The 27,539-nt window shown below is 40.3% G+C and overlaps 1 protein-coding gene across 2 annotated transcripts in view; it reads left to right on the top strand.

The window, feature by feature from the left end:
- Nucleotides 1-23,605, top strand: part of CCDC77 (coiled-coil domain containing 77) — a 33,923-nt gene extending 10,318 nt beyond the window's left edge. For both annotated transcript variants that reach the window (XM_039236376.1, XM_039236377.1), the window contains 9 exons: nucleotides 1,612-1,754; nucleotides 3,774-3,870; nucleotides 5,189-5,264; nucleotides 12,831-12,922; nucleotides 14,316-14,464; nucleotides 18,759-18,978; nucleotides 21,563-21,688; nucleotides 21,789-21,941; nucleotides 22,713-23,605. In XM_039236376.1, the coding sequence (XP_039092307.1) occupies nucleotides 1,612-1,754; nucleotides 3,774-3,870; nucleotides 5,189-5,264; nucleotides 12,831-12,922; nucleotides 14,316-14,464; nucleotides 18,759-18,978; nucleotides 21,563-21,688; nucleotides 21,789-21,941; nucleotides 22,713-22,859 (1,203 nt within the window). In that variant the 3' untranslated portion in view covers nucleotides 22,860-23,605. The remainder of the gene's footprint in view (nucleotides 1-1,611; nucleotides 1,755-3,773; nucleotides 3,871-5,188; nucleotides 5,265-12,830; nucleotides 12,923-14,315; nucleotides 14,465-18,758; nucleotides 18,979-21,562; nucleotides 21,689-21,788; nucleotides 21,942-22,712) is intronic.
- Nucleotides 23,606-27,539: the final 3,934 nt, after the last annotated feature.

The following is a 27,539-nucleotide window of genomic DNA, read 5'->3' as shown; positions in this document are numbered from 1 at the left end:
CCTGGTCCCCAACACTCTCCCGGACCCCCAACCCTCCTTCCTCCTAAGAAGCGCTGCTTCATCCACTCTTTTCTCTGAGTGTTCTGTTTTTAACTTCTTGCATGACATTGGCCATTTCTCCTCAGTATATAAACAGACTTAAGTCTTTCCCAACTTTAAAGAAGAAAACGCCCTTCTATAGTTGTGCTTTCCCCTCTGTCCGCCATCTTATGTAGATGGCTCTTTTCTCAACCACACTTCTAGAATAGTTTGACTTTATCACCTACTCAGTGACTTCTTGACTGCAGTTTGGTCTCTGTCCTCATTGCTCCACGAAAACTGTACCTCCTGTGGTCTCCAGAACCTGCTTGTCAAAATGATCTCTTTGTGGCTTTTGCAGTATTTCTCACTGTTGACCTCTCCTTTCTGCAAACTTGTCCTTTCTTGATTTGTCATTTTTCTTTCCTAGGTTCTGTCTTCATCTCTCTGCCCTGTTCTTCTCAGTCTCCATTCACAGCTCCCTTACTTAGTCTTCAATGTCCGAGTTCTAGATGCCACCCTATATGGTCTCATCACATTCATTCATTCTACTGCTTACGTATGTGATGATGACACCAAGTAACTGATGGGGACTCCCTTTTCTCCTGAGCTCCATGCTAACATGCCCACATCTGGGCTCCTTTCCCCTTTGCTCCCCTCCCTACATGCACATATATGCCCCTAACACTTCCCCTGATCTCTTCACTTGTCTTCATTCTGTGTCCAGTAAATGGTATCATTGCCTGCAGCTCTCCCCAGCCCCTACTTCTGTCATTTGCTAAGTCCTATTGATTCTGCTTCCTAAATGTCACTTAATCCATCCTTACAACTTAATCACTCTTGCCACAACACTAGTTCAACTCTTGCTGTATTACTGTCCTGTTACCAGTATCCAGCCTCCGGCCCCATACGTGCCCAGTCTGCCTCTCACTATCCACTCCAGTAACATGGACGTACTTAGAGTTGTCCAAACACTTACGGCTCTTTGATGGTTGTGTATTTACATCTCTCTCCTGAGAGCACTCCCCCTTCTTCTTGTCTCTAGAAGTTTTCATCTTTCAAGTTCCAACTTTTTGGTTGCATTCCCTGACTTCCCAAAACCTTAGGGGCTTTACCCCTGTGGTGCTTTCTCCTCTACCATTTTACTCTGCATGCTCTTTCATGAAATAATTATTTCACTTTAATTGTTTGCGTGTATCTCTTTTCATAAAATTCTTCAGCTCTGTAGGCAAGAATCATACCTTTTTATCTTTGTTTTTCCAAAATTTTATAATCCTTATTACATAGAAAACATTAAAAACAAAAACAAAAAAAAAGGTGTGACTAGAGCAGATAGATCATATGGCATTACAGAGTTTTGTAATCTGTAAAAGATAGGAGAGCTTTGATGTTCTATGCAAACATCACACTTACCCTGTAGCTTTTAAGCTCAAGTCTATATACAACGTGTTGTTGTCATTTGAATTCTGGGTTGGTGAAACCATTCACTTTGTAATATTTCTACATGAACTAATCTACCATACCCACCCAATAAGAGATACTCCTATGAAGCCCAGTATCTTCTCAGCTACCTTTTTTGTTTTCTTTCCCTAGCATAAACTAGAATGGGATTTGCAGCAGAGGGAGGAAGAGATTGCTGAATTGCAGAAAGCCCTAAGTGATATGCAGGTCTGCCTCTTCCAGGAACGGGAACATGCCTTACGCCTCTACTCAGAAAACGACCGACTGAGAATCAGGTGCCAAGTAGCAAAAGGGAAATACTGGAATCCTATTTCTAAATTACACTAAACAAGATAAATATCTCCATGCTCCTTCTCTTAGGTTGTGTTCTGAGATGGATGCAAATGCCTGTAGGATGGTTAGTAGGTAGACTCTCAGGAATACCATCTATGAGCAGATTTGGGCAGAGGGAGAATTTGAACTGTGATTCGGTGGTAACAGTTGGCTTTAGCTGAGCTCTGAGACAGGACAGCCATTCACAGACGAAGGGGTTGAACATTTGTACCCCACTCTTTGGATGTGGGCTGCCACTGGGGAGGGAGTATAGATTTGGGAGAGGCTGCAGCCTTCAGCCTAGGGCAATTACTGGAGAAGGACTCAGCTCTTGGGTGAGAAGTGTCTTGGTCCTGAAGGTGGCGTCTGATCAGTGTTCCACAATGTGAAAGTATCCACTACTAAATTTTTAATTGTGGTAAAATATATTTAACATGAAAGTTACCATTTTAGTCATTTGTAAGTGCATAGTGCAGTGGCATTGGGTATATTCACATTATTATGCAGCCGTACCACTATCCATCTTTAGAACTTTTTCATCATCCCATGTAGAAACTCTGTACCCATTAAACAATATCTCCCCATCCCCCTTCCTCCTAGCCCCCAGTAAGCACTATTCTATGTATTTGACTTCATATAAGTGGAATCATACAGTATTTGTTCCTTTGCATCTGGCTTGTTTCATTTATCATAATGTTTACAAGATTCACTCATGTTGTAGCACGTATCAAAATTTCATTCCTTTTTAAGGCCAAATAATACACCATATTGTGTTTATCACTTTGTCCACTGATGGACATTTGAGTTATTTCTATCTTCTAGCTATTGTGAATAACAGTGCTGTGAACATTGAACATTGGTGTACACATACCTGTTCAGGTCCCTGCTTTCAGTTGTTTTGTGTATATACCCAGAAGTGGAAATTCTGAATCAAACACTAACTGTATGTTTAATAATTTTGAGGAACCACCATACTGTTTTCCGTAGTGACTGCACCACTTACATTCCCACCAGCAGTGCACATAGGTTTCAGTCTCTTACTTTGCATACCAACATTTGTTCTTTATTTTTTTTAATACTAGCGATTGTAATGGGTGTGAAGTAGTATCTCACTGCTTTGGTTTGCATTGCCCTAATGCTTAGTGATGTTGAGCATTTTCTGACATGCTTATTGGTCATTTGTATATCATTTTCAGAGAAATGTCTGTTCAAGTTCTTTGCCCATTTTTGAATTGGGTTCTTTGATTTTTAGTGTTGTTTAGTTTTAAGAGTTCTTTATATATTCTGGATTAGAATCCCTTATTAGATAAGTGATTTGCAAGTGTTTTCTTCCATTCTGAGTGTTGGCCATTTTATTCTGTTGATAGTCCCTCGATGCACAAAAGTTTTTTTTTTTTTTTGTAAGGTCTAATTGGTATATTTTTCCTTTTGGTGCTTCTGCTTTTGGTGTCATGTTTAAAAAATCATTGCCAAATCCAATATCACTATGTTTTCTTCTAAGAGTTTTATAGGTCTAGCTCTTATAGGTTAGGTCTTTGATCCATTCTCTCTGAATTCCTGAATATAAATACCTGATGTTTTAAAAATTAGAGCTAAGGTCTAAATAAATCTTACTCAATTTTATTTATTTATTTATTAAAATTTTTTTTTATAGTTTATTTATTTTTGAGACAGAGAGAGACAGAGCATGAACAGGGGAGGGGCAGAGAGAGAGGGAGACACAGAAGCTGAAACAGGCTCCAGACTCTGAGCTGGCTGTCAGCACAGAGCCCTACGCGGCGCTCGAACCTATGAACTGTGAGATCATGACCTGAGTCGAAGTCGGACGCTTAACCGACTGAGCCACCCAGGTGCCCCAATCTAATTCAATTTTAACTTGATGTTGCCATGGTCTTAAAAATAAATCAGAAAGGAGATCTTTTAAATAGGAAAATTTACTTTCTCCAAACGTAATGTGTGCTTACTGTCTATGAGAATTACAGAGAGCTAGAAGACAAGAAAAAGATTCAGAATCTCTTGGCTCTTGTGGGCACAGACACTGGAGAAGTGACCTATTTTTTTAAGGAGCCTCCAAACAAAGTGAGTAATCTTTGGTACAGCATGGTAAGCATGGCTTTTATAAAATACAGGGTGGGATCCACAATAAGGGCAATTTTGGTACTTGCTAAAGAAGATAGAAGGAGAATTAACTATCATAGCCCCTAAGTTTTCGAAGCATTTGCTATAATTACAGAGAGCTTTGTGATTTTATTTATTTTTCTCCCAAAGAAACTTGGGAAGCAGTATTGTTTTACCTCATTTTATTGTTTGGAAATTAATTTTTTTAATGTTTATTTACATTTGAGAGAGATAGACACAGAATGTGAGCTGGGGAGGGGCAGAGAGAGGGGAAGACACAGAATTTGAAGCAGGCTCCAGACTCCACAGACTCCAATGCAGGGCTCAGACTCATGAACCCCGAGATCATGACCTGAGCTGAAGTTAGAGGCCTAACCTACTAAGCTGCCCAGGTGCCCCTATTATTTAGAAATCTAAAGCATAGAAGAGTAGATGTTTTGGGGGGAGATTAGAGAGGAAAACAGGAGTACAGTTAGTGTAATATTCAGGTTTCTTTTTATTTTTAAAACATTTTTTAGTGTTTATTATTTATTTTTGAGAGAGAGAGAGAGCGAGCGAGCATGAGAGTGGGAGGGGCAGAGATAGAGGGAGACACAGAATCCAAAGCAGGCTCCAGGCCCCAGGCTATCAGCACAGAGCCCAACATGGGGCTCGAACTCACAAACTGTGAGATCATGACCTAGCCAAAGTCGGTCGCTTAACCGACTGAACCACCCAAGTGCCCCTCAGGTTTCTTTTCTAATCTTCATTTCTGCTGATAATAAAAGTAATGTATGGTCTTTATTAAAAACAGATAGATTTGAAAAATCCTTCATATAAAAGTGGCAGTGTCCCATAATTATATATCCCAGAGATAAAATTCTTTTTCCATTCATATAGAAATATTTGTGCATATAAAGTATTTCCATTTTTATACTTGTATAAACAGTGCTTCAGTGAGCATCTTTATATGTATCTACATATGCATACTTTTGTGTTCCCATTATTTTCCTAAGGCCTTTGTCAAGGACCCCCTCCCCCTTTCTTTCAGTAGATACTACTACATAACTTTGAAATTTAATTTTTTAGTATATATCACGAGCACTGAATTTTATCCAGTTTGTTACTTTGTCCACTTTGGTATCTCATATGCATGACCTTCTTATATGATTATGGCAGTTTTGACAAATAGTGTTTGATCTACAGAAGTAAAGCTAGAAAGTGAGATATGACATTTATAGGAAGGCTAATTCTGTACTGTTTTTTTTTTTTTTTAATTTTTATTGGTTTGCTTCTTTAGGTCAGCATTTTCCAAAAGACTATCGAGGCTGTAGGTACATGTGAACAGAATGAATCTTCCTCGGCTTCTAGAACAGGTACCAGCCACAATATTATAAATTCTCATTGATGCAGAATTCAAAAACATAGTGCACATGATTAGAATTTTTTTCTACTGTGTAGTGATAATGAATGTTCATAATGGTGTCTTTGGTTTCAGATCTTACTGAGCTTTCTTTCCTTCAACCTTCCCTGATGTTTTAATAAAGTAAAATAAAAAATTAACATGGTGATAAGTCATAAAACAGACTTGGACTACTTCTGGGATCACAGAATAGTAATTAGCTTCTAAGCCTCAGTCTCCTGTCTCTTTCTCTCTTTTTTAAAATGGAAATCTCAGTTTTATTTCTTTCTTTGCCTTTTTTTAGAAAATTGAGATGTAACTGCCATATTACACTTGTTTTGAATCTACAACATAAGGATTCAGTGTTTGTATATGTTACTGAATGATCACCATAATAAGTGTAGATGACATTCATCACTACACATGGTTACACATTTTTTTGTGTGTTGAGAACTTTTAAGATCTATTGTCTTAGCATGAAGTTCTTGAATCATCCTTGAAATTTTGTTCAGTGTAATTTTAGAGTGTTGCTTTTTAAAAAAAATTAATTGTCAGATGGGCTAACATACAGTATGTATAGTATGCACTTGGTTTTGGGGGTAGATTCTGGTGATTCATCACTTACATACAGAACTCAGTGCTCATCCCAGCAAGTGCCCTCCCCAATGCCCATCATCCATTCCTCCCCAGCCCCCCACATCAACTCTTAGGTTTGTTCTCTGTGTTTAAGAATCTTTTATGGTTTGCTTGCCTCCCTCTCTGTAATTATTTTTTTCCCTTCCCTTCCCCCATGGTCTTCTGTTCCACATATGAGTGAAAACACATGATATCTGTCTTTCTCTGACTGACTTATTTCACTTAGCATAATACCCTCTAGTTCTGTCCACATTGCTACAAATGGCAGGATTTCATTCTTTCTCATTGCCAAGTAGTATTCCATTGTATATGTAAACCTCATCTACTTTATCCTTTCATTAGTTGACGGACATTTAGGCTCTTTCCATAATTTGGCTATTGTTGAGAGCACTGCTATAGACATTGGGGTACATGTGCCCCTATGAATCAGCACTCCTGTATCCTTTGGGTAATTCCCAGTAGTGCTATTGCTAGGTCATAGGGCAATTCTATTTTTAATTTTTTGAGGAAGCTCCACAGTGTTTTCCAGAGCAGCCGTACCAGTTTGCATTCCCACCAACAGTGCAAGAGGGTTCCCATTTCTCCACATCCTCGCCAGCATCTGTTTCCTGAGTTGTTAATTTTAGCCACTCTGACTGGTATGAGGTGGTATCTCAGTGTGGTTTTGACTTGTATTTCCCTGATGATGAGCAACATTGAGCATCTTTTCATGTGTCTGTTGGCCATCTGGATGTCTTCTTTGGAGAAGTGTCTATTCATGTCTTCTGCCCATTTCTTCAGTGGATTATTTGGTTTTTGGGTGTTGAGTTTAGTAAGTTCTTTATAGATTTTGGATACTAACCCTTCATCTTATATGTTATTTGCAAACATTTTTTCCCATTCCGTTGGTTGCCTTTTAGTTTTGTTGATTGTTTCCTTTGCTGTGCAGAAGGTTTTCTTGATGAGGTCCCAGTAGTTCATTTTTGTTATTAATTCCCTTGTATTTGGAGACATGTCAAAATTGCTGCAGCTGAAGTCAGAGAGGTTGCTGCAGAGAGGTTGTTGCCTGTTTTCTCCTCTAGGGTTTTGATGGTTTCCTATCTCACATTTAGGTTAGTCTTTCATCCATTTTGAGTTTATTTTTGTGTATGGTGCAAGAAAGTGGCCTAGTTTCATTCTTCTGCATGTTGTTTGTCTAGTTCCCCCAGCACCACTTGCTAAAGAGACTGTCTTTTTTCCATTGGATGCTCTTTCCTGCTTTGTCAAAGATTAGTTGGTGGATCCAGTTCTGGGTTCTCTGTTGTATTTCATTGGTCTATGTGTCTGTTTTTCTGCCAATACCATACTGTCTTGATGATTATAGCTTTGTAGTAGAGGCTAAAGCCTGGGATTGTGATGCCTCCTGCTTTGGTTTTCTTTTTCAACATTACTTTGGCTATTTGGGGTCTTTTGTGGTTCCATACAAATTTTAGGATTGTTTGTTCTAGCTTTGAGAAGAATACCAGTGCAATTTTGATTGGGATTGTATTGACTGTGTAGGTTGCTTTGGGTAGTATTGACATCTTAACAATATTTATTCTTCCAGTCCATGAACTTGGAATGTTTTTCCATTTCTTTGTATCTTCTTCAATTTGCTTCATAAGTTTTCTATAGTTTTCAGCTTATAGATCTTTTACATCTTTGGTTGGGTTTATTCCTAGGTATTTTATGCTTCTTGGTGCAATTGTAAATGGGATCAATTTCTTGAATTCTCTTTTTTGTTACTTCATTATTGGTGTATAGAATTGCACCTGATTTCTGTACATTGATTTTGTACCCTGCGACTTTGCTGAATTCATGTATCAGTTCTAGCAGACTTTTGGTGGAGTCTTTCGGGTTTTCCATGTAGAGTATCATGTCATCTGCGAAAAGTGAAAGTTTGGCTTGTTCTTTGCCAATGTTGATGCCTATTATTATTATTTTTTAAATTTATTTCTGAGAGAGAGAGAGAGACAGCGTGAGCAAGGGAAGGTCAGAGAGAGAGGGAGAAACAGAATCTGAAACAGGCTCCAGGCTCTGAGCTAGCTATCAGCACAGAGCCTGATGCGGGGCTCGAACCCACGAACCTTGAGATCACGACCTGAACTGAAGTCAGACACCTAACCGACTGAGCCACCCAGGCACCCTGATGCCTATTATTTCATTTTGTTGTCTGATTGCTGATGCTAGGACTTCCAACACTATGTTAAACAATAGTGGTAAGAGTGGACATCCTGATCCCTGATATTCCTGATCTCGGAGAGAAAGCTCCCAGTTTTTCCCCATTGAGGATGATATTCGCTGTGGGCTTTTCATATATGGCTTTTATGATGTTTAGGTATGTTCCTTCTATCCCGACTTTCTTGAGGGTTTTTATTAAGAAACAATGCTGTATTTTGTGAACTGCTTTTTCTGCATCTGTTGACAGGATCATATGGTTCTTACCCTTTTTTTATTAATGTGATATATCACGTTGATTGCTTTGCAGATATTGAACCAGCCTTGTAGCCTGCTTGATCATGTGAATAATTCTTTTTATATGCTGTTGAATTTGATTTCCTAGTATCTTGTTGAGAATTTTACATCCATGTTCATCAGAGATATTGGCCTGTCCTTTTTTGTGGGATGTCTGTCTGGTTTGGGAATCAAGGTAATTCTGGTTTCACAGAATGAGTCTTAAAGCGTTCCTTCCATTTCTATTTTTTGGAACAGCTTGAGAAGGATAGGTATTAACTGTACTGTAAATTGTCTGGAAGAATTCCCCTGGGAAGCCATCTGGCCAGGACTCTTATTTGTTGGGAGATTTTTGATAACTGATTCAGTTTCTTTACTAGCTATGGGTCTGTTCAAATTTTCTATTTCTTCCTGTTTGAGTTGGGTAGTGTGTGGGTGTCTAGGAATTTGTCCATTTCTTCCAGGTTGTCCAGTTTGTTGTCATGTAATTTTTCATAGTATTCTATGATAATTGTTTCTATTTCTGAGGGGTTGGTTGTGATAAGTCCAATTTCATTCATGATTTTATCTTTCGGGTCCTATCTCTTTTCTTTTTGAGAAGTCTGGCTAGGGGTGTATCAATTTTGTGTATTTTTCAGAAAACCAGCTATTAGTTTCATTGATCTGTTCTTCTGTTTTTCTGGGTTCTATATTGTTTATTTCTGCTCTAGTCTTTATTATTTCTCCTCTGCTGGCATTGGAGTTTCTTTGCTGTTCTAGTTCTTTTAGGTGTGCTGTTAGATTTTGTATATGGGGTTTTTCTTGTTTTTTGAGATAGGCCTGGACTGCAGCGTATTTTCCTTTTAGGACTGCCTCTGCTGCATCCCGAAGAGTTTGGACTGTTGTGTTTTCATTTTCATTTGCTTCCATATATCTTTTAATTTCTTCTTTAATTGCCTGGTTGACCCATTCATTCTTTTTTTTAAATTTTTTTTTAATGTTTTATTTCTGAGAGAGAGCATGAGCAGGGGAGGGTCAGAGAGAGAGAGAAAGACACAGAATCTGAAGCAACCTCCAGGCTCTGAGCTAACTGTCAGCACAGAGCCCGACGCAGGGCTTGAACCCACGAACCATGAGATCATGACCTGAACCAAAGTTGGACGCTTAACCGACTGAGCCACCCAGGTGCCCCGACCCATTCATTCTTTAGGAGGAGGATGTTCTTTAACCTTCCTGAATTTGGAAGCTAACCAAATTTTTTCTTGTGGCTGATTTCCAGTTTCATAGCATTGTGACCAGAAAATATGCATGGTACGATCTCAATTATATTCATTGAGGGCTGTTTTGTGACCCAGTATGTGATCTATCTTGGAGAATGTTCCATGTGCACTCCAAAAGAATATGTATTCTGCTGCTTTAGGATGAAAAGTTCTGAATATATCTCTCAAGACCATCTGGTCCAGTGTATCACTTGAGGCCATTGTTTCTTTATTGATTTTTTTGCCTAGATGATCTGTCCATTGCTGTAAGTGGAGTATTAAAGTCCCCTGCAGTTACAGTAGTCTTATCAATAAGATTGCTTATGTTTGTGATTAATTGATTTATGTATTTGGGTGCTTTCAAGTTGGGAGCACAAACATTTACAATTGTTACCTCTTCTTGATGGATAGACCCTGAAATTATGATATAATGCCTTTCTTCATCTCTTGTTACAGCCTTTAGTTTAAAATTGAGTTTGTCTGATATAAGTATGACTACTCCAGCTTTCTTTTGACTTCCAGTAGCATGATAGATGGTTCTCCATCCCCTCACTTTCAATCTGAAGTTGTCCTCAGGTCTAAAATGGGTCTCTTGCAGATAGCAAATAGATGGATCTTGTTTTTTCATCCATTCTGATACCCTCTGTCTTTTGATTGGAGCATTTAATCCATTTACATTCAGCATTATTATTGAAAGATACGATTTAGTGTCATTGTGTTTTCTGTAGGTTTCATGTTTATGGTGATGTCTCTGGTCCTTTGTGGTCTTTGCAGCATTCCCCTCACAGACCCCCCTCAGGATCTCTTGCAGGGCTGGTTTCGTGGTAATTAATTCCTTTAGGTTTTGTTTGTCTGGGAAAACCTTTATCTCTGCTTCTATTCGGAATGACAGGCTTGCTGGATAAAGAATTCTTGGCTGCATATTTTTCCTATTCAGCGCATTGGATATTTCCTGCCACTCCCTTCTGGCCTGCCAGAATATATGGGTCTGCTACTACCCTTATGTGTCTACTCTTACAGGTTAAGGCCTGTTTGTCCCCAGCTGCTGATAAAATTCTCTCTTTATCTTTCTGTTTTGCCAGTTTCACTATGATATGTCGTGCAGAAGACTGATTCAGGTTACATCTGAAGACAGTTCTCTGTGCCTCCTAGATTTCAGTGTCTGTTTCCTTCCTCAGATTGGGGAAGTTCTCAGCTATGATTTGTTCAAGTACAGTTTCCATCCCTTTCTCTCTCTTCTTCTTATTCTGAAACTCCTGTGATATGGTTATTATTATGTTTCATTGAATCACTTAGTTCTCTAATTCTTCCCTCGTGGGCTAGAAATTTCTTCTCACTTTTTTCTCAGCTTCATCTTTTTCCATCATTTTATCTTCTATTTCACTTATTCTCTGCTCTGCCTCTTCAATCCTCACTGTCACCACGTCTGGTTTATTTTGCACCTCATTTACAGCATTTCTTAATTCGTGGTGACTGTCTTTTACTTCCTTGATCTCTGCAGCAGTAGATTCTCTGATGTCTTTTATGCGTTTTTCAAGCCCAGTGATTAATCTTATGACTATTATTCTAAACTCTTGATCAGATATATTGTTTATATCTGTTTGGATCAATTCTTTAGCTGTCATTTCTTCCTGGAATTTCTTTTGAGGAGAATTCTTCCGTTTCGTCATTTTGGCTAGTTTATTGTCCTTTATGTGTTTTAAAAGCTTGTTATGTGCCTGCACCTGTGAGCACTACTATATTCAAGAGGGGTCCAGGGCCTGGCCCTTCAGGAGGTATTTTTTGGAGTGTGTTATGTGCTCTCTGTTGTTACGACTCCGGTTGCTTTATCTCCCTACTCATAGTGATGTTTTGGACCCTCCACCAGGTTTGCTTTGCTTTGTTTGTTGATGTAGTCCTGGAAAAAAAAAAAACAAAAAAAACAAAAAACGGGGTGGAGGGGTGGTGGTGGTGGAAAAGGCCTTATCTTATACAAAGAGAGAAATGACAGGGGCGAGGTAAAAGAAAAGAAAATTGACCAGGCAGAGAAACTATATGGCTTCATCCAGAGAGAGAGGAAAGTAAAGAAGGAGATAAAGAATAGGTATAAAGAGAATAGATTAAATATGTCTGCTTAAACAAACCAACAACCAGAATAAGCAGACTAGAGGAGGGAAGAAATAGTGGGAGAAAAGGAAGAAAAAAAAAAGTATATATAATAAGAATTGTCCAAGAATTAAATCAGAAAATGCAAAACCGCTGTGTGCCTTAAAACTGGTGGCAGTGCTGGTCTAGAGGAGGGGCTCTCTGGTTGGTCATTGTCACTCTTGCTCCGGCAGATACCCAGGTACCGGTGTCAGAGGGGCGTGGAGCGTGGTTTGGTGTAGGCAGATCAGGCCTCCACTGTGGGCCCATTGTCCGGTCCCTGAGGCCCCACTTTGTTGGTGATGGGGAAAAAAATGGCGACACCCTAGTCTCCCCTCCCCAGTTGGGTGTCTCAAACCACTGTTCATTGCTCACAGTGCTGCGCAGTGTGAGTAGGGCTTCCCCCCTACCCCCGCTCCACAGTCTCCTGCGCCTCCCTGGGGCTCATCTGGGGTTCAAACCCAGACTTCCTAAAGTGTCTCACTCTGCACGCCACAGCAAGGAGCCTCCTCACAGTGCCACTTGGACACAAATGAGGCGGTTTGTCGCACTCTGCCGACTCCTGAGCCTCCCTGGTGCTAGGCTGGGGTTTAAACCCCAATGTCTTAAAGCGTCCTGCTCCATCTTGCCTCTGGGTTCCTAGGAAGTGCTACTCACCTCCCCTGCAATCCCCATAAATGGCCTCTGGCTGGCAGGTGCAGGCAGGGTCCTAGTGTTGCTTACTTTTAAAATAATCCTATCTTTTGAAAATTGGGTGATATATCATAACCAGGTGCTTAGACTTAGTTTCCCTTATTCTACCTTTTCTGATTAAATAAGATTTTATGAAGAGAATAGACCCAACGCCAAAAGAAAATTTAGTGTTTATTCTTCAGAAAGGTAAATATTATCCAGAAGACATCCTAGCAGAGTTCCTTTAGAAAGTTCCCATTTGAAAAACTATTAACTATACCCATTGGATGTTTTCATTCTTCTTCCTTTCCTTCTCTTACAGGTAAACCTAACCAGACTCCTCTGCAGAGCTAATGCTGATGCTCAAGTAGCCAAAAGGAAAAAAAAAGGTCTTGATTAATTTTTGTTTTCTGTTTTAGATTCTAAAATAAACAAAAGAAAACCAGCAATGAGAGAAAAAGAAGAAAGTTCTGAGCAATACCAGAGAGACATACAAACACTTATCTTGCAGGTAAAAAATTTAATTTGGGGGTACCTGTGTGGCTCAGTCGGTTAAGTGTCTGACTTCGGCTCGGGTCACAATCTCACGATTCGTGGGTTCGAGACCCACATCAGGCTCTGTGCTGACAGCTCGGAGCCTGGAGCCTGCTTCAGATTCTGTGTCTCCCTCTCTCTCTCCCTCTCCCCTGCTTGCACTCTGTCTTTCTCTCTCTCAAAAATAAACATTTAAAAAATTATTTTTTATTTTGGCAGACCAGAACAGTTTCTGTCCACAACTTTAGCTTTGCGTAGCACAGTTTTGTTATCATATAAATATCTCCTTACATACATATTACATCTAGGCATTAAGTGATTAAGAAAATTTAGGTTGTTCCTAATTTCCAGGAGTTTATATTTTAAACCATTGTTCTATTTTGAGCCATTCTAGAAGCCTGTTCTAAACCTTCTGTTCCTTTAGCTTATATGCTAAGCCTTTTCCAACAAAACTCTCATACAGTAAGAATTCCCTTTCTGATTGGCCTAGGGGATCTGTGCTGATAGATTGACCTCTGGGGGTAAATCCGTTTATTTAAGTGCATGTATTCTAGGGGTGCCTGGGTGGCTCAGTTGGTTGAGCATCTGACTTCAGCTCAGGTCGTGATCTCATGGCTCATGAGTTTGAGCCCTGCATCAAGCTCTGTGCTGTGAGCTTCAGATCCTCTCTCCCTCTCTCCCTCTGCTCCTCGCCTCATTTGTACTCTCTCTCTCAAAAATAAATAAACATTAAAAAAAGTACATTTGGCCTAGGAAAGTCATGAATCATCCTTTTACCACCTGGTAATTGTGTATGATTTGCAACCAGGATTTTTCATGTAGTTGCACTCAAGTTCCTGTCCTTACTGGGGGCACAAGAGGAGTCTGTTGCTTTAAATGACAGTTTCTACCTTTGGCCAGTATCTCCATTTGGAGTCCTGACAGCCAGAATCAGAGAAGGAAATTACATTACACTGATTTTGCTCCACCTTTTAAATTGAAAACTGAAGAAAAGAGTCATTCTATTTCTGTGCAACTAGGGAATCTTAAAAGGAAGACAGTCCTAAAAATCCAAAATAGGAGACAGTGAAAAGATGAGACCCTTAGGGTAGATAAAACTGGGTTTCCTAGCTTTTTATGTGTGATGTAGAAGCTTTGTTTAGTGTGGACAGAACCTGCTCTTGCGTGGCCCAGCCCCATTTATAAGACGTTAAGTTAAAAGGAGGATGCTTAAGATTTTTCTTCTATATGTCTTGCTGCTGGGCTTCTGTTTGCTTGTGGGTTTTTGTTTTGTGTTTTACATTTTTCGGGAGAACAGCTGACTTTTAGAGGTAAGAAATAAATGGGAAACAAGGCCGGAGTGGGCACGCCACCGTGTCTGGCCCACCTAGGTGGAAGCACTGCAAGCTCAGCTGGAGGAACAGACCAGGCTTTCTCGAGAGCAAGTCGAAGGGCTCATGGAGGATAGACGGATCCGCATTGAGGAAATACAAGTTCATCACCAGAGAAATCAGGACAAAATCAAAGAGCTTACCAAAAGGTGAGTGTTCAAGAAAGCTGTACCTGACAGATTTTTACGTTTTTCTGAGTGGCTTAAAAGCGAACAGTCCTGGGGGCCTGGGTGACTCAGTTGGTTAAGTGTCCGACTCTTGATCTTGGCTCATGTCACGATCTCAGGGTTCATGAGATCACACCCCGTGTCAGGCTCTGCACTGGAGAGTAGAGAGCCTGCTTGGGATTCTCTCTCTCCCTCCCTGCCCCTCCCGCCGTTCGCGCTCACTTGTGTGCTTGTGTTCTCTCTCTCTCAGGATAAAGATTAAAAAAAATTTTTTTAAATAAAATTTAAAAAGTGAACAGTCCTGTACTTCAGCAGCGTAGGACCATGGAACTAAAACGGACCTTGACAAATCTGTCTTCCTCAGACACCCCTGCCTCTATGTAGGTGGGTGTCCAGGCTTCTCTAGGAGTTACTGTCGATTCGTTTCTTGAAGAGCTGGCATGTATCCACATGTTCCATTGCATCCACTTTAGTGTTTTAGCTTGCTCTCGGTGGTTAAGAAATGTTCTCTTATCCGCCGACGTGTTATCTGACCCAGTACAGTAGGGACCTTTTCTTTTATCCTTCATGAATGTACAAAACCCCATAACTTCTCTGTCCTTACTGTTTTGATTCCTTACCTACTTGCCTTCCCTCACTGTTATGCAGTCTGATTTCCTCCCCACCATTTTAATGAGCAGGCCTTCTCTAAGGTCATCCTTGACTTCTTAATTTCCGTAACCAGTTCTCCCTTGACAGTCTTCATTGCAACTCATGTTGTTCTGTGTGTGTGGCACCTCGAATCATCTTCTCTTTGAAACTAATTTCCTTTTATTTCTGTAACACCTGTCTTGATTATTCTGCCTGTGTAACCCTCCTTAGCTATTGGGCCTATTGTCTGTTTCCAGTGACCCCACTGGACACCTTCACTTGAATACATTCGAACACCTCCAAATCACCATGACCGAAACCAAACCTTTTCTTTCATAATAAACACCCTCTTGTCCCATCTCACACCTACTACTTCATTCTTTTCCCCGTTTACTTTAATGACATCACATCCAGCCCGTTTCCCTAGCTTGAACCTTCACGATTATCTTCAACTCCTCATTCTCTTGTTCCCATATTACAAGCCCTATCGGGTATGGGCCTGGGAAACCTCTCCATTCTCTCCCTCTCATCTCTCATTCTTCTTACGTTGGTTCAAGCTATTTTTTTTTTTTTAATGATTTTCAAAGTAATGTCTGCCCCCAACGTGGGACACAAACTCACAACCCCGAGATCGAAAGTCACATGTTCCACCGACTGAGCCAGTCAGGTGGCCCCAAGCTATATTCGTGTTTAAATTGCTGCGGTAATCTAACTGTTCCTCCTGTTATTGATCCCTTTGCATTCTACAGTCTTCTTCCCTATTCTGAGTTAGCACCTCCATTAGGAGTTACCAACTGCTCAGAAACATTTGATAGCTCTCCATTTGTCTTATTATGATAAAGTCCTGACATCTTAACATGAATTACTAGGAATTTCATCACCAGGCACCAAATTAACCTTTTCAGTCTCAGTTCTTCCTCTATGACTATAATTTACCTTATTCTCAGTCCAACTAATAATCTCTATCGCTTATGGGATACTTTGCTGTGCATTGTCACCTCTTCTGAAGACTTCCCCAGGCAGAATTAAATTTTTCCTTCTCCGCATTGCTATAATGATTAGTAGGCCTCTGATGGCACTTAGAATCACCTATTAGAGTATGTCTGTCCCCCAAGGGGCTTGCTGTAGCCTCTGTCCTACCCTATGTGCACAATAGGCACACAATAAACATTTGTTGAGTACTTGGTGATCCTTATCAAGCTGCACCTTACTGCCTCTTTTCTGTGTTAACCGTTCTACATTTAAATTTTTTTTTCATGTTACGTTTTCATCGCTTTATTTATTTTATTGTCGTCTTAAACCTCTCTAGTGCCTCTTCCTCCACTTGAATGTATGAGGATTAAAATTGGATGTGATACTTAAATTAAGGTTTCTGGCCAGTGCAGGGTAGGAAATGCCTTCTGGCTCTTGCAGGCTCTGTTTCTTTGAACACAGTGCAGTATGTTTGCATTTTGCCAGCACTTCTCCACCTTCGTTTTTATTTTTGGCATTTTGGCCTTATGCATAGCATTTTCGCTTTTCATTGGATTTTAATTGTTTTTAAGGGAACAGTGTTCTTAAATTGTCACAGTAATTTATAATTTTATATCTGTCTTCTAGAATATGAATATGAATCCTAGTTTAGCATCATCTGCATATCTGAGCACATGATCAATCCCTTACATTAGATGGATCATCCTAAGGATATTGAATGGCATGAAATCCAAGGCCATTAATGACTGTCCTTCAGGTGTCTTTCTAACCATTTATACGTTAACAAGACCAAACTCGCCCACTTTGTAATTGAGAACATAATGTAAGATAGAATAAAATAACTCATTAAAGCAAGAGAGATCTTTGTGGTAACTGAATCAATCTCTCTTTATGTACATACACGAATACCTGAACAAATATACATTCATCTGGTAACAGTTACCCTGCTTTGTGTCTGCATTATGCTATCATTTCCCCCTTCCCTGTGTATCCTATTACTCATGAAAAGAACTAAGTGTGTCCGACATTATTTGGTTAGTGGAAAATTACAGTGATTGCCTCATGGTATTTCATATTCTTTGCAAGCAGTTTGATCATTTGATACAATATTTTTTTTAAATGTTTATTTTTGAGACAGAGAGAGACAGAGCATGAGCAGAGGAGGGGCAGAGAGAGAGACACAGAATCTGAAGCAGGCTTCAGACTCTGAACTGTCAGCACAGAGCCCGACATAGGGCTCAAACCCATGAACCAGGAGATCATGACCTGAGCCTAAGTCGGACGCTCAACTGACTGAGCCACCCAGGCACCCCTGATACAGTATTTTTCTAGGTGTTGATGTTAAACTGATTTATTGCCAACTTCTAGGGATAGCCTTTTTTAAAGATAGAAACATCATTCATCTATTCCAAAATCTCAGTAGTAGTGGTAATCTATTCAGCACTTTGTGTCTGTTTAGCAGCTGGTACTGTCCTTGAAAATCTGGTGGTAGCAGTGCAAAAGTAAATGATAAATAAAGCATATGTTTTCACTCAGGTTAGAAAATATGCATGGGGGGACACCTGGCTGGCTCAGTTGGTGGAGCATATGGCTCTTGATCTCATGGTTGTGAGTTTCAGCCCCACATTGGGTGTAGAGATTACTTAAAAATAAAATCTTTTGGGGAAAAAAAAAAAAAGAAAAATGGGGGCACCTGGGTAGCTCAGTTGGTTAAACATCGACTCCTGATTTCAGCTCAGGTTACCATCTCATGGTTAGTGAATTCAAGTCGGGTGTCAGGCTCTGAACTGATAGCATGGAGCCTGCTTGGGATTCTCTCTGCCTGCCTCTCTCTCTCTCTCTCTCTCTCTCTGTCTCTCTGTCTCTCAAGATAAACTTTAGGGGTGCCTGGGTGGCTCAGTCATTTGAGCGTCTGACTTCAGCTCAGGTCATGATCTCACAGTTCTTGAGTTCTAGCCTACACTGGGATTGCTGCTATCAGTGCAGAGCCTGCTTAGGATCCTCTGTCCCCTATTTCTATCTGCCCCTCCCTCACTCATGCTTTCTCTTTCAAAAATAAATAAACATTTAAAAATAAATAAACTTTAAAAAAAGAACAGAAAATATGCCTGTTGACAGTTAAAATAGCATAGTGTATAAGCAAGTGTCGAATTACAGCACAGGGATAGAGATTTAAGCTGATATGGAATTTTGGAGCGTAAAGAAACTAAACGGGCATAAAGTTGCCACGATGCCTCCATGGAGGAAGTTGATGTTGAGAAAAGGACAAGATTCAATACCAAGTAGTTTACATGTGCAGCACAGCATAAGTAAAACTCTTCTTGACATTTTAGAACGTGGATTAACCCTCAGTCAGGGAATAGTCCACATTTGTGGAGGCAATGTGCAAATATTTCTGTAAGTCTTTTAGTTCTATAACCTGAAGTTTAGGAAAATATCTATAAAGCCCAGTCTGTTAGCCAATGAGCATGAGAAAGTACAGTACACTTTGTCCAGTAAAACATGTAAGATTGCCAGTGACCAGATTGTGTTTTCAAAAGTGCTAATGATATTTTACAGAACTCACAGATTTCACAATTTTTAACGTACTTATATCTTCCCTTCGTCTGAAGAACTATGAATTGTATGTGCTATGTAAGCATCTCCGTGTCTACATTTGTATTTTCTTTCATAGTCTCCATCACACCCAAGAACTTCTCTACGAGAGCACTAAAGACTTTTTGCAACTCAGATTTGAAAACCAAAATAAAGAGAAGTCATGGATGCTTGAAAAGGATCATTTGATGTCAAAGATTAAGCAATACAGCATGCAGTGTAAAAAGAAAGAAGACAAAGGTAGAAAAGTTTGGCCAGTCATTCATGAGAGTCATCATCACCAAAATGAATATGTTAAGGTAGTTTTCTTATTTCTTAAATTGTTAAGTTTTCTGGAAAAGTTGAAAGAACTCAGGGAATTTCAGAGAGCCTGAGAATTGTCATAAAAGATTCATTCAGTCCCCAAAATGTTATAGCAGAGCCTCAAGAAATAGGTTTTTGGGGACACCGGAGTGGTTCAGTTGGTTAAGCATCCAACTTTGGCTCAGGTCATGATCTCGTGGTTCTCAAGTTCGAGCCACACGTTGGACTCTCTGCTGTCAGTGTGAACCTGTTTGGGATCCTCTATCTCCCTCTCTGTCTGCCTCTCCCCTGTTCATGCATGCACTCTCTCTCTCAAAAGCAAGTAAACATTAAAAAATAATAATGATAAGAAAGTTTTTTTTTTTTTTTAAGTTTATTTTGAGAGAGAGAGAAAGAACATGAATGGGGAACGGGCCCAAGCAGCCTCCACACTGCCAGCACAGAGCCCGATGTGCTTGAACCCATGAACCGTGAGATCACGAACTGAGCTGAACCAAGAGTCAGATGTTTAACCTACTGAGCCACCCAGGCGCCCCAAGAAATAGGTTTCAAAGAGTAGTATTATCATTACAGAATTTAGAGATTTAGAAAATTAAACTACTGATTGATTCATTTATTCATTGAACAAATACTTATTAAACTCCTACTATGGGCTAGGCTCTGGAGTTCCAGTAGTAGATAAGTTAGACCAGGCCTGCCTTCATGGTGTTTACATTTTAATGGGTGAGAACGGGGACACCTGGCTGGCTCACTTGGAGGAGCATCCAACTTGATCTTGGGGTCATGAATTCGAGCCCCATATGGGGTGTAGAGATTACTTAAATACATTAAAAAAAACTTTAATGGGTGAGAAGGAATAGAAACATTAACAAAGAAAATGATTGGGGCGCCTGGATGGCTCAGTTAAGCATCCGACTTTGGCTCAGGTCATGATCTCATGGTTTGTGAGTTCGAGCCCCACTCTGTGCTGACAGCTTGGAGCCTAGAGCCTGCTTTGGATTCTGTGTCTCCCTCTCTCTGTGCTGCTCCCCCACCCCCACATGCATGTGCATACTCGCTCTCTTTCTCTCTCTCAAAAATATATTTTTTAAACTGATAGGTTTTTTACGAGTGGTATTAAGGAATTAAAAAGATTATATGAAGATTACATGTAGGTGCTGAAAGTCTACTTTTGTAGCGAAGCACGGGGACCCTCTGTTAACACCTGGTGTTTTTGCTGAGACCTATAAAATGGTACAGAGCCTACTGTACAGATGAGCATTCCAAGCAGAGGGAAAAGCCAGTTTAAAGTATGTTCAGAAAGGTTCAGTTGATTGGCTCAGTCAGTAGAGCAATGTCATAAGTTCGAGCCCCATGTTGGGTTGGGACCCTACTTAAAAAATTTTTTTTAATTAAAAAAAAAAGTATGTTCAGGGAAGAGGGAGAATATCATGTGGTCATAGAGGAATAAGCAAGAAGGAAATGGAAATGGAATACTACATGGCAATGAGAAACAATGAAATCTGGCCATGTGTAGCAACATGGATGGACCTTGAGGGTGCTATGCTGAGCGAAATAAGTCAGGCAGAGAAGGACAAATATCATATGTTTGCACGTATAGGAGGATTAGGAGGAACTTGACGGGGGAACAAGGGGGAGAAGAAGGGGGGAAATGGTAGGGGAAAGGGAGAGAGGCAAACCATGAGAGACTCTTGAATGCTGACAAAAACTGAGGACTGATGGACGTGGGGGGGAGGAGGGATGGGCATGGAGGAGGGCACTTGTGGGGATGAGCACTGAGTGTTATGTGAAAACTAATTTGACAATAAACTATTTGTAAAAAAAAAAAGAAGGAAATGGAAAGCAAAGACATTGGGAGGGGTGGGCAGCAGCCAGTCATGGAGGGCCTTCTAGGGCCTGTGCATCCCTGGTAAGAATAATTTAGCTCTAAACATTGTTTGTCTTTGAAGGATTGTGTGTAAGGAAGAAACATAATCTGATTTAGGTTTTTATAGATCTTCTGGCTGCTTGATGGAACATATATAATATATGTTGTTGTTTCTGTTTAAAGAAAAACTCCAGGGACCCCTGGGTGGCTCAGTCGGTTGAGTGGCCGACTCTTAGTTTCAGCTTAGGTCATGATCTCACGGTTTGTGAGTTTAAGCCCACACTGACAAGCCTGCACTGACATCACAGAGCCTGGTTGGGATTCTCTCTCTCTGCCCCTCTCCTGCTCGTGCTCTCATTCTCTTTCAAAAATAAATAGACTTCAGAAAATTAAATAAAGAAAAACTTCAGAAATGTGTTCCAAAACATGTACTGTAATATCTTACTTGAAATAGTTCTGAGCTCCGTTATCTGATCCTTATCAGAGGCAAAATATTTGTTATATTTTAAAGAATTTCTATTATGTACACTTCAGAAAGAGGTTAAGAGAATCCTCTAGAAAATAGAGGCTTTCAGATATTCTCCAAATTCCTTGCTGTCTTGTTCCTTGACTTGTTTTAGACTTCTGGAAATCCTTTCTTTCTTTTCTTTCACTGCCTAGATGCTATTTGAATTAACAAAGTTGTAATTTTTTTTTCCCCTTCTGACCTACAGTCCCTAAAGGATAAGTTAATACAAGAGAAAAAACTGTCCAACATGTATCAAGAGCAGTGCATTTCCCTAGAAGAAGAACTTGCCCGAATTCGTGAGGAAGAGGGAGTGAGGAGAGAGATCTTCAAGGTACAAAATTCTCTGCACTTCTGATGGAGTGGGAAGTGCAGATGGTTCAGGGTATGCTTCCTTCATCTTCAAAACTGCCTTGCCATGTCCCTATATTTAGGATCGCACTAACAAGATGGGGAGGCGCTTACAGCTGATGACAAAACGCTATGAGGCCTTGGAGAATCGGCGTATCTTGGAGGTAGAAGGCTTTAAGACAGATATAAAGAGTCTCCGGCAGAGGCTGAAAGACCTGGAGCAAATACTTTATAAGGTAATCGCTGATTCTGAATGACCGAGAGGGAGAAAAGGGTTGCAAGTGAGGAGACATGGCCGTGAGGGCTCCTCCGAAGAGAGATGCGTAGACACTAGTGCATCACCATCCTGTAGGCCTCACTAAAATCAGTTTAGCAAATACACACCAGAGGGAAGACAAAGTGGACTGAAATCATTGATTGCATCGTTACATTTCTGTCTAAGCTAAACTTAGCAGAAAGCTCCATCCTTCCTAGTTCAAGAAGTAGAGTACAAGAGACTGTCTTGTACTAAAAACTGTCTGTTTTACCAGTGGAGAAAGTGGGTAATTGAGTAATAAAGTAATTTTTCCCTATCAAACAACTTTATTTAGAATGCAGGTTGCCTCAGGATCCTTCTTAAGGAAATTTAACCAGTTATCCACATATCTTCAATGATTGCTATGTGCCAAACAAGGTCAATTATGGAAAAGAAGAGATGCTTTCTTTCATTCTCTGGCAAATTTATCAGTAATGTTCATATCGGTGTCTTTTTTTACTCGTTATTGTTTATGATCTCTTGTCTCATGACTTCTTTACTGTTGTGTGGGAAAGCAGAGAGTCTCATGCCTTTTCTGCTTTAATTCTACTCTACATTTTCCTTCTTTTAGTTAGTCATTAAGCAAACTAAGGATTGAATGTACCTTATGTACTACGAGTCTCACAAAAAGGAGCCACAGAGCCAGGCTTTGTGACTGATTTCTTCCCCTGGCACGTGCCATAATCATTTCTTCTTTTTTTCCATTCTCTAGGCAACACTTAATGCCCAGGCAAACCAGGATCTTGCCATTCTGTGTGAGGTGCGTGACAGCAATAAGCGGGCACATAAGATACAAGGAGAACTGAAGAAACTGAAGTCCAAAGTATTTGGTCTGGAGAATGAGCTTAGACTCTGTTGATTTTACATTTAGAAATGGCCCTCGTCTGGAATAGGTCTGCTTCCTGAAATCTGAGGAAAAGGTCATCTTCTCCCAGAAACTGTACACATAGAGTCGGCTAGAACAATGATATCTGTCGTTATGAAGACAGGGCTAAGCATTAGGGACCCCTGAAAGAGCTCTTTTTCCATGCTAGTAAGTTTTAGCTATAATGTTTGCTGTTCTAGTAACTTTTTTTTTTTTTTTTTGGTCTGGATTGTAACCTGAATATACCTAGAGACTTTCCCACATTTTTTTTCTCACACTTATAATGACAGTTTTTTGTTTTTTTAAGAAGACAATGACAGTGAAAATTTAGGAAGAAAGTATTTTTTGCTATGAGCTGGGCTGAGTGTCAGTACTTGGAACACTTTCCCTGAGATCAAGGCATCCTCTGAGGTTGCCCAAGGCAGCAAATCACAATCTGTCAGGTAGTAATTCTGCTGTTTAACTTTCTTCCTTCATGAGCTGGATTCTTTTTGGATACCCAATCTCAGGAAGTTTCACCAGAGGGCACTAGAGACCCTACTTTTTCTTTTCTCCTTTCATTTCTCTCTTTTTAAGCAAAATGTTCATCTAGGAAAATAAAAGTGCCACTTTGATAGGAGTTAGTGAAACTTCAGTGACCCTTGTATGAAAGCTCATCATTTTACCAAAAACATGCTTTTAAAAAAATAATGTATATATTCTGTCTTAGCTATTTTTCAATAAAAATGTAATTGACGGCATTCTAGTTTTCTATAATTTCTTGTTAAAAGCCACATTTATAACTTTCTTAATGATTTGGCTTACTTACTTGTTCCAGAGTCCCTGCAGTTTTGTACAGGTAGTAAAGTTCTGCTCTGAAATTCCGTGATTTAATAAGCCTTTTTGTTTTGCCTGTGTCAAAACAGCAACTGTAATGAAAAGCTATTTCTTTAAGTGTTAGAATCAAAAGAAGAACCATCCGCTTCTGTAAGTCCTCTAAAGCCGAAGACTAATCTCCCTGGGAATTTCTGGCTGAATTTGTTAGTGAAAAAACCTGATCTGTTATAGACATTATAGAAGAAAGTAGCATCTCCTCCTGGCAGTTCAGTCGCCATTTTCCTTTGACACAACTATGAAAACCTGCGTTCTTTCCTTCGTCCTGGATGAATCAGAATGAGGCTACACCAAGCTAAGATCCATGGACTGTCCAGAGGCCGTCCAGGTACATATGCAGTCATTTTGCCCCAGATGCAGCGCAATTTGCTTAAAAAAGGATATAGATGGAAAAACGGATAAAGTTTTAGTGCCACCACCTTGGGTTCTGTCACCTATAGATAAACGAGAGATATTCATGAAAGAAGACGAGGAGGAGAATGAGAGCCAGTTCTGATGGAGGCAGCAAGAGCAGAGGAGTAGATGATCCTCAGGGCTGATGGCCTCATTTTTCACAGAGGGAATAAAATCAAGGCCTTCCGCTGAGAGTGAGACGGGGCACTGCTGTGGTGTGGAGCGTGAGAAGAGTGAGTGTTTGGAAAGAGGCAGCGGCGCTGGTGAGGGGCAAGTGACGGAACCAGCAGGAGTAGGTCTTGATGAAGGATTTGGTGAGTTGAACTGACTGCCAATGAAAAAATGTCTAGGATCCCAGCAAGTCACTGCGTGCATCATGTGCCCTCGTACCTTCCCAAAGTAGGTAAAGGCATAGAACCAAATGGGTCTAGAAGAGGCAGAAAGGGCTGGAGGGTTGGGCTGCCAAGTGAAGCGAGGCACTGCAAAGAAAATGTTTCACAAGGTGTTGTTTGTTTTTAAAGTAAGCTCTAGGCCCAAGGTTGGGCTTGAACTCAGGACCCTAAGATAAAGGGTTACATTTTCTACCAACTGAGACAGCTAGTTTCTTCCAAAAGGTTATTTTGGGTTTTTTGCTTTTTGGGGTTTTTTCGTTTGTCTCTTATGTTGCTTAATGGGTCTAAGCTGTGAAGTATTTTACTCCTGGTCTGACTGGTAGCTTAATTTCAAGTCAGTTCTACAAAAAACAAGCATGAACACAACCTGAACTTGTGGAGCAATTACTTACTTGATTACTTGTTGTCTAAGTTAGCATCACAGTACACCCATGTTATTGTGGATGGGATAGCACTCAGGTTGGAAATGATGTAATGTTTTTCTGAACTACTAGATGATACTATCCACATCTTAAGTAGTACATAAATGTGCAGAGTAAGATTGTTACTAAGAAACCCACTGCCCTTGGGGCACCGGGATGGCTCAGGGTGGCTTAGTCGGTTAGGTGCCTGACCTCGACTCAGGTCATGATGTCACAGTTCATGGATTCAAGCCCCAGATCAGGCTCTGTGCTGACAGCTTGGAGCCTGGAGCCTGCTTCAGATTCTCTCTCCCTCTCTGCCCCTCCCCTCCTTGTGCGCTCTCTCTCTCTCTTTCTCTTAAGAATAAATAAACCTTAAAAAAAAAAAGAAAGAAAAAAAAACTCACTGCTCTTGCCAGCTTGACCATCAAATGGCAGCTATTATTGCTTTTATTTGCAGATCTCAGCATCTCTAATTCTTTGCTGCTTGTACTGCATGGCTTTTTGAAAACAGGCAGCCATGCTTTCTTTTTTTTTTTTTTTTCTTTTTAATTGTGTTGTATTGACACATTAACAGGCCAACCAATGCCACAGAATATGAACTTAAGAAATAGACCCAATTAGATACTGGGATTTAGGTTACTGTAATAGAGTCTATTCAAATAGGTGTGCTAAATACATATTTATTTCAGTGAAACAAATATTTATTACAAATTGTATGCTTGAAAAGTTAGTTCATTTACCTCCATCTGTTGATCTATCTCTTATCAATCTATCTGTCTTCTTAGATAATTGTGGATTCACATGTGGTTGTAAGAAATACAGAGTGAGATACTGTTTGCCCAGTTTGCCCCAGCCACTCCATTTTGACATGGTGCGTCTGCAGTTTTTATATCCCAACAAACTCCAAATTGGACCAAATGCTTCTGATGGACCTCTCACTGGCTTTGTGACATTTTCTTTCCCTTTTTGGCTCACGATTGTCCGATCCACTATGCATCTTAGGATTTAACTATATCAGTGCTAATTTTAAATTAGTACGATCTCGATACTGCTTTGTTGACTGTTCTTTGCCTTGACATTTAGAAAGGGATAATAAAAGGGGCGCCAGGGTGGCTTAGTCGGTTAAGCGTCCGACTTTCACTCAGGTCATGATCTCACAGTTCGTGGGTTCGAGCCCCGCGTCAGGCTCTGTGCTGACTGCCAGTTCGGAGCCTGGAGCCTGTTTCAGAGTCTGTGACTCCCTCTCTCTCTGACCCTCCCCTGCTCATGCTGTCTCTCTCTCTCTCTCTCCTAGAAATAAATAAAACATTTAAAAAAAAAAAGGGATAATAAAATATTAAATAGAGGGATCTAAAATCTGAATGAACCTGATGTAGTATTGTCATGCAGATTTTGATAAGATTTCCTTTGGCCCCACGCTCAATAATTGGTCAAGATTGAACTGGTCTGTCTGGGGCTCTCTTACTTAAACTAGAGAGTCTCCACTCTGGCCCTACAGCTCTTGTATCACTCCCTAGGCCAGACCAGCCCCTGATAAGCTTCTGCAGAATAGCTATACTCTCTATGTGCCAAAAGCTATGCTTTCTTGCTTCATGTCAAAGCAATGAAATCCTTCCCCCCCAAAAACGACCTTATTAAACTCTTCGTTCTCTATATATGTTCTTTGTTCAAATCCTCTATAATATCTTTGGGATTCTGTATTTCACCTCTACTCGGTCTGACCATAACCCTCTCAAATTCATCCTGCCCCATCTCCTTGTGTGTCACATGTGACCTCCAGCTTCACCTCCTGCGCACTGGCATTTGAGGGTGCTACCCCCTCCTCACATGTTCTCCCTGCTTCATAGACCTCTGTCCTCCCTGACTTCTCTGTCTGCTGGGTTTGCTTACTCCTTGTCTGACTCCCTTCTGCTTGTCATGACAATGTCAGTGTTCCCAGGACTCCGTCACCCACAGGATCTTCCCTAGGTGATCTGCTTTTCTATGATTACAGCAACTAATGGTGAGAATGTTCTGGAATTTCTTTTCCTAGAGGTATCAAAAAGCAGGAGTAATCTCCCTTGAGAACAGTATGAAATTTTTTTAAAAACTATTTAAAAAATTTTTATTTATAAGTAATCTCTACACTCAACATGGGGATCGAATTCACAACCCCAAGATCAAGAGTTGTAAGCTCTGCTGACAGCCAGGCGCCCAAAGAACAGCATGGAATTTAAGGGAAAACCTACCTGAAAGCAAAGTAACCCACCTAGTAAGCAGAGGTAGTGCTGGGATGGGAAAATATATAGCAAAGGGTGACTGACTCCAGATTAGAAAAATAAATCAGAGACTGATTTAAAGTCCCCAAGTTCACTTGCTAATAACCTAAAGGAAAACAGAACATGAAATGTCCCCTAAAATGAGCTGGGATGGTGGAATGCAGGGGTTTCCATGTGTATCCCTTAGTGACCTGCATTGACAGGCCTCTTCTGAGGGTAAGATGTCAGGTTGGAGAGCAGAATCTTTGTCAAGGCAGAAGAATTTTTTTGAAGCTCTAGGGAATGTTTGGGGAAGAACTCAGCATTTCACTTTCTCCCAAAGTGCTTTCTTATACTCAGCACCCACCCTGACCA

This window comes from Hyaena hyaena, unplaced genomic scaffold (assembly GCF_003009895.1).
Source record: "Hyaena hyaena isolate Hyena2069 unplaced genomic scaffold, ASM300989v1 scaffold_108, whole genome shotgun sequence".
Classification (NCBI taxonomy): Eukaryota; Metazoa; Chordata; class Mammalia; order Carnivora; family Hyaenidae; genus Hyaena; species Hyaena hyaena.
This window is presented reverse-complemented; position numbering and strand designations above follow the sequence as displayed.